Source organism: Cardiocondyla obscurior, linkage group LG06, assembly GCF_019399895.1.
Source record: "Cardiocondyla obscurior isolate alpha-2009 linkage group LG06, Cobs3.1, whole genome shotgun sequence".
NCBI lineage: Eukaryota > Metazoa > Arthropoda > Insecta > Hymenoptera > Formicidae > Cardiocondyla > Cardiocondyla obscurior.
Genome location: NC_091869.1, coordinates 5,129,242 through 5,143,124, shown reverse-complemented (window position 1 = coordinate 5,143,124; position 13,883 = coordinate 5,129,242). Strand labels below are relative to the sequence as shown.

The 13,883-nt window shown below is 34.0% G+C and overlaps 2 protein-coding genes across 9 annotated transcripts in view; one reads left to right on the top strand and one right to left on the bottom strand.

Annotated features, from left to right (window-relative positions):
* The first annotated feature begins 234 nt into the window (after window positions 1–234).
* Window positions 235–10,911, top strand: Dmtn (transmembrane and coiled-coil domain 2 protein Dmtn). Of its 8 annotated transcripts, XM_070657750.1 has the most exons (13): window positions 505–668; window positions 1,321–1,759; window positions 2,994–3,192; window positions 3,296–3,503; window positions 3,879–4,044; window positions 4,133–4,361; window positions 4,508–4,552; window positions 4,771–4,853; window positions 5,134–5,142; window positions 5,791–6,074; window positions 6,195–6,595; window positions 6,876–7,036; window positions 7,222–10,911. In XM_070657750.1, exons 3-12 carry the CDS (start codon window positions 3,053–3,055, stop codon window positions 7,030–7,032), a joined length of 1,722 nt encoding a protein of 573 aa, XP_070513851.1. In that variant the 5' UTR covers window positions 505–668; window positions 1,321–1,759; window positions 2,994–3,052; the 3' UTR covers window positions 7,033–7,036; window positions 7,222–10,911. The 8 variants fall into 8 exon arrangements, with proteins under 8 accessions (XP_070513846.1, XP_070513847.1, XP_070513851.1 ...); XM_070657745.1 differs by lacking the exons at window positions 505–668; window positions 5,134–5,142 and adding an exon at window positions 235–498 and having other exon boundaries at window positions 5,752–6,074; XM_070657746.1 differs by lacking the exon at window positions 5,134–5,142 and having other exon boundaries at window positions 235–580; window positions 5,752–6,074.
* Window positions 10,912–11,621: 710 nt separating this feature from the next.
* LOC139103250 (zinc finger protein ZFP2) overlaps window positions 11,622–13,883 on the bottom strand; it is a 3,811-nt gene continuing 1,549 nt past the window's right edge. Inside the window, exon 4 of the mRNA XM_070657733.1 lies at window positions 11,622–13,822. Coding sequence (XP_070513834.1) covers window positions 12,377–13,822 — 1,446 coding nt within the window. The 3' untranslated portion in view covers window positions 11,622–12,376. The remainder of the gene's footprint in view (window positions 13,823–13,883) is intronic.

The following is a 13,883-nucleotide window of genomic DNA, read 5'->3' as shown; positions in this document are numbered from 1 at the left end:
TTTTTTTTCTAAAAGTACAGCTTGTGAATCCGAGCGATTTCTCCGAGAACAAAAGACACAGAGACAAAAGCGGTGACTTGTTCGTGCGTTGAGACAATCGCGTCATCTTGCAGAACAAAAGCCGAGCCAAGCCGAGTTGCACCGAGCCGCAAAGGGGACGAGAGCGCCTGGTCCGAGGCGCCCGGTGGAGTTTCTACGTTCCCGACTGCGCGCGGACAGTATCCGCGTTGACGCTGCATCCTTGCAACGGCGATGCGCGGAAGATCGGCCGGCGTGCGATGACACGCCCGTCACGCAGCGAGCACGCAGTGATAAGGAGCCAAGTCTGCCCACCGTGGAGCGCGGTGCAGCTGTACCCGTCACGTCGCGTGCGGACGGTATACACGAGGACGCGGCAGGAGAAAAAGAGAGAGAAGAGGGAACGAGCGGACGGAATCACGACGATGAGCCACGCGCCGCGGATCGCGCATTCGTGTATTTGACGTTGCGGCGAGCGAGGTGAGAGAGAGTGGCGACGACACGGTGCGGTTTTGCGAGTGGAAGAGGGAGAGAGAGAGAGAGCGGCTGCGTCGAGAAAGTGGTATCTACTTTAGTACGTCCGAGTTTTGACGCCTCAACGCGCGTGTCATTTCCTTCCCGGGCCGAGGAGGACATCGTCGGGCAAAGTGGTTAGTTAATATTTGACCCAGGGCCCGCGTTTGTTTCGAACGAACGACCGACGCTCTGCAACCGTGAAATTGGCCGACGGCGGCGCGCGACAGCGCTGCGCTTCACGCCGTATGCGGCCCGACCTTCTGTTTACGTTTCCCGGAGTGGCCGAAGTCATCGGCGAAGTTCTCAATGGTGAAACGGAGGGAACGTGCACTCCCCGTGGGTATCGCGCCTGCCTGCGGACGGTATTTTCGAGCCGGTTGCGGCAACGCCGTGACGGCGTCGTGCGCCCTGCCAAGATTTAATTCCGCTGCTCTCGGTGCCAGAAAGTTGACGCGAATAGCCCTGCGCGGCGACCACCGTCCGCGGAGGAACGGTTAATCGAGGACTAATTAGCGCGTGCCACTATCGACGCAACCGTGTTTCACCTTGCGTTCCTCGCGCTGCGTCCAGGCGAACGATAATCACGACTGGACCGTTCACTCGTCTCGCAGCGTAAATGAATAACCCCGACACGATGTAGTGTTTTCCATTAGTATAGTAACCGTTTTCATGTCATTAGTGCCTGTCAGTGCCCAACAAGATTTGATTTTCTCTTTTTGTGTGTGTGTGTGTGTGGAACGAAAGGAGACGAGAGATTTATCTAACGCGAATATCTCCTGCTTGCAGGAACAGCCCTTGATGTGAAGGAGGAACTTCAGTGACGCAGCCACCACCGAGCCGCGCTATTAATACGTTCCTGCCTGTGTTTTTCATCGATACTGCCCGTTGTCGCACGCTACTTCGCGCTCGCATAACAGCGAGTGTCTATCGGAGCGAACGAGACCCGAGATCACGCTCTTGTCCCTGAGCGCGAAAGCGTGGAGCGAAGTCCAGAAGGCTGCAGACATTAACTTCTAAAGCATCTCGAGAGCTGTCGAGGAGCTGAGCAGCCGTGCGTTGTCCGCGACGAACTGCGACAAACTCCTGTCAGTCCCGTCTTACGTTATCTTTGCTCTCTGCGTCGCGCTGCCACTGCGGGACGTCGTGTGTTCTTGTGAAACTGGTGTCTAGCCACCCAGATGCTGTGTAAAGATCATCGCCGAGACTTTCGTCAGCCACGTGATCGGTAAGTTCCAATTTTTTTTTTTTTTTTTTTCTATGCAGTGTCAAATGGAGCAAAACAGATTAAGCTTCTCGTTATCTATAAATCGACAGAATTACTAAGAGCTTTATAATTCAGTCACTTGTTTTTTATTATATTTTATTTTTTTAATTGTCTTTTTAAACGCAGGTTTGATTTGTTATATTTGTTACTTAAATAACTGTACTTTAAACAATATTATTGAAACAGCAGGAGAGTAAATACAAAATTATAGAGCAGCTTTTGCCATTTGAATTTTAATCCTTAGTAGTGCAGCATTTCTTAGTTTTGAATTAGCATCTGTAGTTATTACAATGGCAATGATTCATCAGTTAATAGGATCAAGTTATAGGGAGTGATACAGCGTAGAACTGAGAAAAATACTTTTATGCTTGCCTGCATTGGATGTCATTTGGTTGAAAAAATGTTTGAAAATTTTATACATATCTTTTGATTGAACACAAGCAAGGATATAATATTATTTTTGCATAAATTTATGTTCTAGTGTAATCAAAATAATTTTTATTAAACTAAAACGTCAATGTATTTTTCCTTATGTGAAGTATCCTACATTCTAAATTTAGATGCAGTCTCTGTGCTCAATGTATATTTAAAGAATAAATTAGATAATGTAACCTCTTAGAGAAAATTACTCCCGAAGATAGACCCATTGGGGTCCAGTCATGGTGGAGTGTTTGTTCCATGTAATTTTTTGCGCTTCATATTCTTTATCATTACAATAAAAGAAATAAAAATATTGCATAGGGTAATACATATTATTTATAACGCGTAAAAATCAATAAAAATTATAAATTTGTATATACGTATGTATGTATTTATAGGAGTTTTTTAAATTTAAATTGTTTAGTTATTAGTCTATTTATTCTATGAAAAAGCCTATGAATCATAAAAATTATACTTTAATAAGATAAAGCTTATCGAGAATGTCGTTGATATTAACTTTATCTAATATCAACTGGCACGAGTAATCTCTTGGGTGTGAGGTGAAAATTTTATTTATTGATTTTTTTATAGTGATTATTTGGATTTTTTTTTTCGCTTTTTGCAGCTTAAAATTATTAAAAATCGATTTATTGTGCATAGGTAAATAATAGTAACATTATTCAATAAATGATCAATAAAGTAATATTACTTTACAAAATATTAAATTTTTTTTTTTACTTTACAGCATTTTTACAATACTTATAATTTATTGCAGGTTTAACGTGAACGTGTTGAAACAAAGTAGATAGATGACAGCCGTCTTAGAACAAAGTTATGGCAAGCTTGATGGTCAACGCCTCTAGTAAAAACAGTTCGCGTAGTGGATCTCCTAGTAGAACAGCTTCGACGTCTCAACTGCACCAGCAATCGACAGTAAATTTGGAACATACTCCAAGATTGCGTAATGCACCAATGTAAGATTTTATTAGTACAACTAATATTTTATATTCGTATTTAAGATATGCGAGTTAAAAAAATTAAAAATGATAAATATCTTTTGCTAAATACCCATTTTAGTTCTCAAGGAGAGGGTAGCACAGGCAGTGGAAGTAGCGGTGGTGGCGGTACTGGAAGTGCCCTCAACATGAAAAGCAGCAATAGACAAAGATCGCCAGGAAATTTAATTCGCACAGGAGAAACCATGGATGAACCAAGTAATATTTCAAACACTGCCGAACCAGACGAGTTTGTGCCAAACGTTCATCCACCGACTGATGACGAAGGAGTACGTATGTCTGATTCATTTTAAATACCTCGATTCTAATGAGGTATAAGATAATAAGCAGCCGCATCGAAGGCGAGCAAGAAAATTGTTACTTTGTAAACCTAATACGTACATGGAATCGAATATGTCTTTGTGCTCTTATATAAAGACAATTATATAATATTCTCATTGTATATTAATTAACATAGTAGATTACAAGGTCGTCAATCGTAGATATGCAAATAAAAAAAAATACATTACGTATTTTTTAATCCACTATATTTGTTTCGTCAACTTTTACAGTTTCTCCGTTTAGAAATTAATTAAAATCTTTTATTACACAAAAAAATGTTTTATTTAACTTTAAAAAGAAATAACATTAATGTATTTTTGCAGGAACAATATCACACAACCCAATCGTTCTTATCGAATGGTTCCTCTGAATTGATAAGTGATGATGTCGACTCCAGTGCAACGCGAGTACGTCAAGCTATTGAACATATTCAAAGCAAAATTGCTAAAACGCGGGAACAGATAAGAATAGAACAAACCACGCGGGATGGTACGTAAACTTTTCTTAATTTAATTAAGTCGGATAAAGGCAAAAGTCTGTGTATGTATATGTATATTGTTATATATTTCGTTTTTAGAAAACGTCAATGAATATTTGAAATTGGCTGCTAATGCAGACAAGCAGCAATTAACTAGGATTAAAACTGTATTCGAGAAGAAGAATCAAAAATCGGCGCACAGTATTTCGCAACTACAAAAAAAGTTAGATAGTTACACAAAAAAATTAAAAAATTACGAAATGAATGGTGCACCAACAAGTCATAGACAACCAAGAGAAATGTTACGCGACATGGGTCAAGGACTTAAGTGAGTGTTACATGATTAGTCAAAAATAAATTATATTTATATAAAAAAAAATTCAAATTTTTATCCAAATAATACATAATATCATTATTATGTAGTATTTGAGAAATGAAAGCAAAATCTTTGATTAATTTGAGTTTGTATTTTAGAAATGTCGGTGGAAATATTAGGGATGGAATCACTGGTTTTTCAGGGTGAGTGTTCATACGAAAATAGATCCCATGCCCATACATGCTAAAATTCTTATGTGGTTGATTCATCATTGCCATTAATAGCATTTTAATTTAAAATAAACATATAATATAATCTTTTAATAATTTATGATAAAAAATCGTGATTGTATAGTTATATTTAAAAGTACAATTTAAAAAGGTATACATTTATTTATATTTCTAATTATATTTCATTGCAGATCTGTAATGTCCAAACCAAGAGAGTTTGCTCATCTTATTAAAAACAAATTTGGAAGTGCTGATAATATAAATACTTTATCACGTAAGTAACAGTATTAATAAATTTTTAATTTTTTATATGATTCAAGCTGCGAAGTATAACATATTACATCTAATTATAACAATTAAAATCGGTTTGAATTAACTAATGTGACTTTTTTAACAATAAAAGATTAAAACGATAGAAAAGTAAAATCTTAATTAAAAATATAATTCTTACAGTACGACTCATACAAACTAATCTTTTCATTTTATTTATTTAATTGCAAAATATACTTAGATAAGAAAATAAATATCTTTTAACATTTTTGCTATCATGGCAGTTGAGAGTAGTAAGTAATGTGTTGTCCAAAAAGCGAGAGTTCTGTTACACATTTATTATATGCTTCCTGCACAGAGTATTTCTATTCTTTCGACTGCTTCAGGCTTCTTATTTTCTTATAAAAAAAATTAATTAAATAATAATATTAATAACATCGTCGTCTGTAAAATATGATTACCTTTTTTATACCATGAGTTCTTTGCTTATATATTTTGCTTATTAAATTTCTACTTTTTTTAATGCAGAATAATTATTAATTATTTCACATGTTATGTTGCACACATTTATTTAATATATTATTTCCGCAAACATTTATATGATTTACAGTGGCTTTTATAATTACACATTTGGCTTTCTTTATTTATTGTTAGTTATCCAATACTTTCTTATAAAATGGTAAAATATATAATAAAAAAAAATTTGTTTTGCCATTATTATGATTTTAAAAGGAATACTTCATGTTGGAAATATTCAATTTTTCGAATATAAAAAGAGAGCAGAAAATTAAATTACTGCTTAAGGAAACTGAATAACATAACTCGAAAAATAATGTTCTTTCAAAAGGCCGAGCTTTTGGTATTGGATAACATTCTAACCTGCCACCTCTGTGTCTCTGCAGATGGCTCGACTTTTTATGTAAACGATACACCGCATGCAGGTAACGGTGATAATGCGAGCGTTGAAGAGGATAAAACTCATCACGGATCGGCTACGCTTCCGGGTGGATGCAGTCTGGGATCTACTCAAAGCGCGGCTATGAAATTTCCGTCTGAGGAAGGATCGGAGTGTTCTAGCGTAACTAGTGAAAGCGGTCCTGGTAGTAGAGGACAGCCGCATACGTGTCACAGTAATAATGCCTTGAGTCTCAAATCTATTTTTGCAGAACTACAGGAACATCGAGAGAATCTTGATCGAATGAGAGAAAAATTAGATGCTGTAAAGGTTTGTATTTAATTTTGACTTAAATATAGTTTTTACAATCGGAATCGAAATATATCCTTTTAGAGGTACTTACGCGTGGTTTATTTCACAAATGTGATTAATTTCTTTTTTCTTTTTTAGACATTACAGCAGGAAGTGACATATCTTTCTCATTCCCTCCAAGAAGAACGTTTCAGATGTGAACGTTTGGAAGAACAGATTAATGATTTAACAGAGTTACATCAAAACGAAGTGGAAAATTTAAAACAGACTATTACAGACATGGAAGAGAAAGTGCAATATCAAAGCGAGGACAGATTACGCGATATACACGAAATGTTAGAGAGTTGTCAAACTAAAATTTGCAAAATGGAACATCAACAACAACAGCACCAGCAATATGTAACGTTGGAGGGTTTGGATAATAGCAATGCGAGAGCGTTGGTAGTAAAATTGATAAATGTAGTACTGACAGTATTGCAAGTTATTTTACTTCTTGTTGCAACGGGTGCTGGTATTATGATGCCTTTCCTCCGAACTAGGTAAGATTATTACTAAAATAATTTGTTTTTTTATTTTTTTTTTAGTGTCACTTTTTTTTTGTTTTATTTGCTATCGTAGAAGTAGCGAATTATTTATGGAGTATTTTAGTTAACATTTATCTCTATTAGATATTTACATATAATATTTCTGTGATATAGGTAAAACCTTGAAATATAATAGTGAATATTTTATTCATCTTCATACTGCAGTTTGCAGTCGATCACCTAAATTTATTTTGCACATTCATTATTTTGTTTTGTTTTTGCATGTCTGTTACAGCTGTACTAAGCCTCATTGTTTCATGTGTAGGGTGCGTATATTAACAACTACATTCGTTGTACTGGGCATAGTGTTTGTATTAAAACAATGGCCTGAGGTACATGACGTTGGGAGCCACCTCATGCGCCACCTCAAGCAGACACTCGCTATGAAGTAGCATTGTAAGTGAATAAAATTTTCACTTAATGCTTAATTGCCGTTAATACGTAACGGCAATTTAATGCGATACTATATTTCAATCGAATTAAACGAAATATAAAAGTTCCTAAATAATTTGTTTTAAAAAAAGGGGGGAGGGAAAAAAGCGAGAAAGAAAAGTATTTTATGTAAAAAGTATTTATTTTAGGGTGGAATACTTAAATTTATTCAAACCCTGTGATGAAGCTGGGCTAGATTGGACACATTGATTGAAACCTTGCATCCATTTGTCAGTGTTATAACACGTTGGAGCAATAATAGTATGTATACGCGTAAATAAGTTTTTCTTGTATCTTGGGTTGTTTAAATTTGTTATAAGATTTATGTATTTTTGATACAATTATTTAAATTGATGAAGCTACTTTGCCGTAGAAAATACGTGGTTTCTCAAATTTATTAATTTATAAAAACTTCATTAATTTTATCTTTTTAATTTACATTTTTCTTTTTATTTTGGTTCGATTTAATTTTTCATGATTATGACATTAGCGATCTATTAGCTGAACAAACGACATTAGAAAAACTTCTATATTAAAGCACAAAGAATTGTTAAAAATAATACTCCATAGTGACACACAGCTTGGCTATATGTGGCAAACATAATCATTTAATTTTAATTAATGGTATCTATGTTCAGTTCTTTACTTGAATGTAAAGGTAATATAAAAAATACCAAGTGCGAATATGTTAAAAGATGCACACCAGAATATTGTCTTCAACCATAATCGGTCCAGTTACAATTTATCGTTGTACTACATATGCCGCGGAACGTTGGCCGCCGAGAACTGAGGAGATCGAGAGGACGGGGGATAAAGGTAGCGGGATGTTCTCTCGATCTCCTTCGGTGCTGCCTTTCAGTGTACAATCGATTTGTTTTAAATTTTCTTGGATATGTGTGTCGATAAAGTCAAGAATTAATAACCTCCAAAATCGTCCAAATGCTAAACAATAATGTAAATTAAGACAGAGCTCTTATATCATTATACATATAAATAGCTGCTGTCCAGCGTTGTATAAAATATGAAGTAGTACGTATTGTATATTTACTTGTTATTTGTAATATCTGATAAAGGTATAAGTTCTCTAGGAAATGCAAGCTTTTTTTTTTTTTTTAAAATTGTTGTATTGCATAAAATAGCTAATATATAAATTAAATTGCGCATGAAATGAGAAGAAACTAAGAAATTTCGCTGAAAATTGTAGGATATGTTACTTTCTCGTTAGAAAATGATAAATGCCAAAGGGCATAAATAAAGATTTTAAACACACACACATAAATACACATACACGTATGCAGTGTATATGCTGCTACATTTAATATCGAGAGGACCAACCGTCTCTTTCCTCTTATTCTATGATACAATTTACATGACACACGTCACATATATAAAACGTTGAAATTATGCTTATATATGAGAATAAAGACGAGAGTGATTTTCATTAGTCCAATGAGCGATCTAATCATTAAAAACATAAAATTGCATGTATAATATAATGAGCATAAAGAATCGATCCATGACAGTTAGTTGAAATGAGAGAAAGACTGAAGGACAACATTGCTATATAACAATTATATATTATTTAACATTGGTGTTGTAATTTTAAGTTTTTAGTTTTGGCGTACTATTAATATACGAAATGAGAGATAATAACAATTTTGTGAAAACGCTAAGTAATTGATGCGTGGCAAAATTATAGACAAGTTAAAGTAGCAGCAGCGTTCAGAAACAAGACTTAACACCTGATTTGTGTTTCTTATTATTGTTACTATTTAAAAACGGAGCATAAATATGACTTGTATATTTACTATCCTGCAATACAGTTTTCTAGCTTTCACAGTCGGGCCGTGTTTAAGCACTGTTACTATTCAAAGCAATCGCAGCGTGAAGTATATGAAATTTAAATACCGAATCTCCGTACGAGGAAAGAGTTTGTTATTTAAATTATTATATCATGCTGCTTTTGTCTCGCAATTTTAATGTTTATCATTATTTCATGTTCTATATGTTTAAATAATAGTAACAATAACTTATAATTAACAGTTCGGTATCTGTGTCAATTTAGTGATATGTAGTGAACGTGACAGCATAACGTTTTATTCAGAATTTTATTCAAAAGCTGCCTGTAACTATGTACAAAAAAACAACTTAATGTATCTCATTGTGTTGTTAATGTATGTTGCGGTAAAATTTTTTATTAATTTAAAGGCTTGCAATGTGAAGAATAAAAATGGTAAATGAATAGTAATTCACCGTTTGATCAGATAATTTTATGCTATTGCAAAGAGATATTCAATTCATTCCTGATTACAATTTGGATTCGGTATTTATTGCATTAGAAATATTTATTGTTTTTTTTCTTTTTTCCGATGTTAATCGCAACTCGTCCAATAAATTTCTCATATTCACATTATCTGCATGGCAATTTAATAATCAATTTTTTCCACAAAACTGTTTAAATATTTTCAATATTATTTTTCATGTTCCTGTGGTAAATATTACATTTCGGATAAATCGCTGTGATTATACTAGGTTTATATAAGCTTAATGTTTAAGAGGCAGCTTTGGGATCAATATAATCGCAAATGAAAAGTATCACGAAAAAAAAAAAGAAAAAAAAACGAACGTATATGTTGTATAGATTTTTCTTAGAACCATGCACCATTCGTTACAATGTGTAACATTCGAGACACACGAAAATGTATTGGTTTAACCGAATATCTTCGTTAATATCTTTTTTTGTTATATAAAATACATGTAACTAATCTAAAGATACAAGTCTATTTAGTATTATATAATTATAAGTAGTGCAAATATATAGGGTGTTAAGTATACAATTAATGTATATAGCATTATTTTATATTTATAGAAGTCTTATATCATTGTGACAAGATTTTAATTGCATTTTATTGTTTGTTCATAATTTTTCTGAAAAAAAAAAAATTAACTAGGAATAAAAATTCAGTTTTCTTTCGTTCTATTGTTAGATAATATATAAAACACCCTGTATATTTATAATTTTAGATCATGGTGCTTTGTAATATACGTATTTAACACTACTAGGAGATTAGAGAATTTATTCACATGATTGACCACCAATTTACTGAGGGCCCCTTCACGCTTATACAACATTGAGCGATACGTAGACAGGATAATATGTATAGCAGTAGATTGCGCTCCAGCTCGAAATTTTAAGGAAGTTATTAAACAACGACGAAATGTATTTTGTACCTTATTGAAATATAAGTCGCATAAGTTTCCGTTTTTCTACTTAAAAATGCCGCGCGCGTACGCGCGTTTACAATTTTATATGTATTTTATATTTACGAAGTCACAAAATGTGTCACATAAATGTGTATCGTATAATTTGCGATGACGAAATCCTGTTAAATAGTTTGTTGTCGTTTGTAGCTTAGGGGCCCCGTGTGTAGATATTAGCGATAGTCGACAAAATTAATTAAAATAAATTATATCATCGATGCCTTGCGTAGGTAGTTAATGTCAAATTATAGAATAAATATTCGTTGTCAATTGTAGAACGGTATAGGCAAAACCAGCAGCAGTTATTGTAAAGGTTGTTATCACGTACACCCATTGTGCATATATAATAGCTGCGTTCAACTGATATTCAAAGATAATAAAAAAAATATAAAAAAAAAAGAAAAAAGGGAAACTAAACGTACATAATACTATGTATTCATCTTTCGATACTTTCTACATGCCCGTTGTCAACGACAATGCAATTGCTGCTGGTAGAGTCGACGTGCCGAGGTACGTTCCAAGCAGCCTTTTGCAATATTATTTCGTACTGTCAAAATAAAACAAATTTTCAGATAAAATCAATTATGTTCAATTCCAATCGACCTTACGTGATATTAGTACAGTTCTTCTCTTCAGAGATAATCTTAGCCCTGAGAGAAATTTAATGCAACTACTAGAGTTTAATTTTAGGAACGTACTAAAAACACAAGTTAGTGTAAAGCTTTTTATATTTTCTTTCAAGACTTTGTTAATAATAATAATTACATTCATCACAATCTTACAAATATAATAGTATTTAATATCAATTGTTTTATCGTATATCACAATTTCTACTTTGTGCAGAAAGCTGATTTATGTCATATTTGTATTTACTGAGAGGTTTTCTGGTAGCTGTATAAAAATATACAATTATTCATGATGATTAATATCTATTCTCTTGAATTATCTTGTGATAATTTGGAAATTACTTATAATTAAAAAAAAAAGCATTATCATCATTGTATAGCGTTTTTATCAAGTATATCAGCCTTCAATTCATTAAATACTACTTTATAATTAAATAATGAACATAGATATAATAGTAAATTAAAATTTACTCTTATATCTATAAAAAAATATCTTACTTTTCTTAAAATAATATTAACTTCTTTTTTCATGCTAGAGATAAAAGTTCAGAAATATATAAACGATATAATCTGAACATTTTTATATGTGTATAAACTCATAAACACAATTAAACGTACATTTTTACATTAATACAATCTTAAATACTCGTTTATTATTTAGTTTGTTAAAACTTATTGTTCAAATCGTAAAATTAGGTGTGAGAATATTTTATATTATCGATTACCTGATGATCGTAATATTTGATAATGAATGCTGTTGGATTTTTAGTTGTAAAATGCGATTTTCATATATATGTATAGCTGCAAAAGAATTTATATATTAGAACAAGTTATTGTTTATTAGCTTTTATCACGAAAGTTTAATGATAAATTATTTAAAATCTATACTTTTCTTTCAAAAATAATTTTTTTCTTAATATAAGTTATAAAATATATCATTAAATATGTATTTAATTTTTTATAATTTTTTTTTTAATTGAAACAGTTCGAATTTATTTGTTCATATTGATCATTTTAAATTTTATAATCTTGTTATCTCGGTTAACAAATAATTTCCAGATTGTTAATATTTCAGAAAGTAATATATTGATATAAAATATCTGTATTTACATGATTTGAAAATACAGTACGAGAAAAAAACGAAACTTAAAACATGATAGCGCTGTAGAATGTATAAAATCATGTTGCATCTCAATAATTCAATATAACTTTCAATCTTCATGTATTACAAGAACTATGCTGCTTGTAAAAATATCTTTATATAAAGTTTTTTGAAAATGTACACTGATAGAATACACTGTGGTGATGAAAGCAGTTCGTTATCTAACAAATGCGAATTAATTTTTTTAGCACCCAAACTGCGCGCTGGACATCAACGCGGATTCACAGAACTCATATGTTATTTTCATTTGTAATTTCAATCTGTTGCGAGTTGAATCCCATCGTGTGAATCTCGGACAATGATATCGGATGAGAGAATTATCTTAACCTCCGTATTTTCATTGTGCGGCGCATCTTTTTGTACAGCGTGATGCTTTTTTCTGTGAGACATCATGGTCGATCTAGACACGAAAGCTTTGCCACACTCACCACACTCATACGGCCGTTCCCCAGTGTGCAAGCGCTTGTGAATTGCCATCGGGCTGAACTGTGTGAACGTTTTACCGCAGACGTCGCATCTGTAGGGACGCTCACCCGTGTGCGACCGCCGATGGCACCTTAATGCAGCGCGTCGAGCAAATACCTTCCCGCATATCTCGCATTTGAAGCTTTTTTCGCCGGTGTGCATAGTCGAATGGATTCTGAGGTCAACTCGTGTAAGAAATCCTTTGCCGCACACCTCGCATAGATATGGTTTCTCGCCCGTGTGAATACGTAAGTGTGTGTTTAGGTAACTCTTGCTAACAAACATTTTATTGCATACGGCACACGGATATTGGCGATTATCGGTACCAGAATGTATTTTCTGATGGCTTTTGCAAAGACCCTTGGTGATAAAACCGCGGCCGCAGATCTCGCACATATATGGCTTTACGCCGAGGTGACGATTTTCGTGGTCCAATAGTGACTGTTTCGTTTTGAAATTCTGACTACATTTCGTGCACGAATAGGGCTTCAGGTCCGAATGCACTCTTTGGTGTACTATGAGATAGCTTTTACATTGAAATCCTTTGCCGCACGTGGAGCAGTTGTAGTCAAACTGACCTGTGTGCGTAGCAGTGTGCTGCGCGAGACCGATTTTGCTACGAAATGCTTTATCGCATGTTGTACATTGAAACGGTTTCTCGCCCGTGTGTTTGCGCATATGCTCCTGCAGCTTATAATTCGATTTGTACTGCTTACCACATTCTGTACACACTTTTGCAGTCCACTTCCGTCTTACTGTCGACTGTTTTTTCTGTCCCTCTTGATTGTCATTCTCTTGCGATACCACGTTTGACTGTACGTCTTTCTTCTCTTTATCGGCTATTTCAGTTTTATATACATTGCATTGCTCTTTATGCAAATTAAATACTTCGACATTAGTAAAGTACGAACTACAAGGACAACAACAGAAGTGCTGCTCAAAATGTGCAGCTAAATTTGTTGTTTCCAAAGCTGCTTCGTTACAGAATGGGCAAACGTACCAATGTGAACCGGTTTCATCAACAGTAGGATTACTAAGCGTAGACTCTAATAACGCGTTCTTCGTTCTCTTCGTATATTTTACCATTATTTCGCAAGGTACACCGTTTATCTGGCTTGTAGATGGTAAAACATTCACGGAGTCGATGTGTTCGCGTGTTCCGTTTTCGTTCATGCAAGACTCTTCTATTTCACTTTCTGTCTCAGTTTGAGAGGGCACGAAGTTTTCTACTGGTACCTAAATGATAAATTTCAATTATAAACCGGAATAAACCAAAATAAAATTACATTACACATTA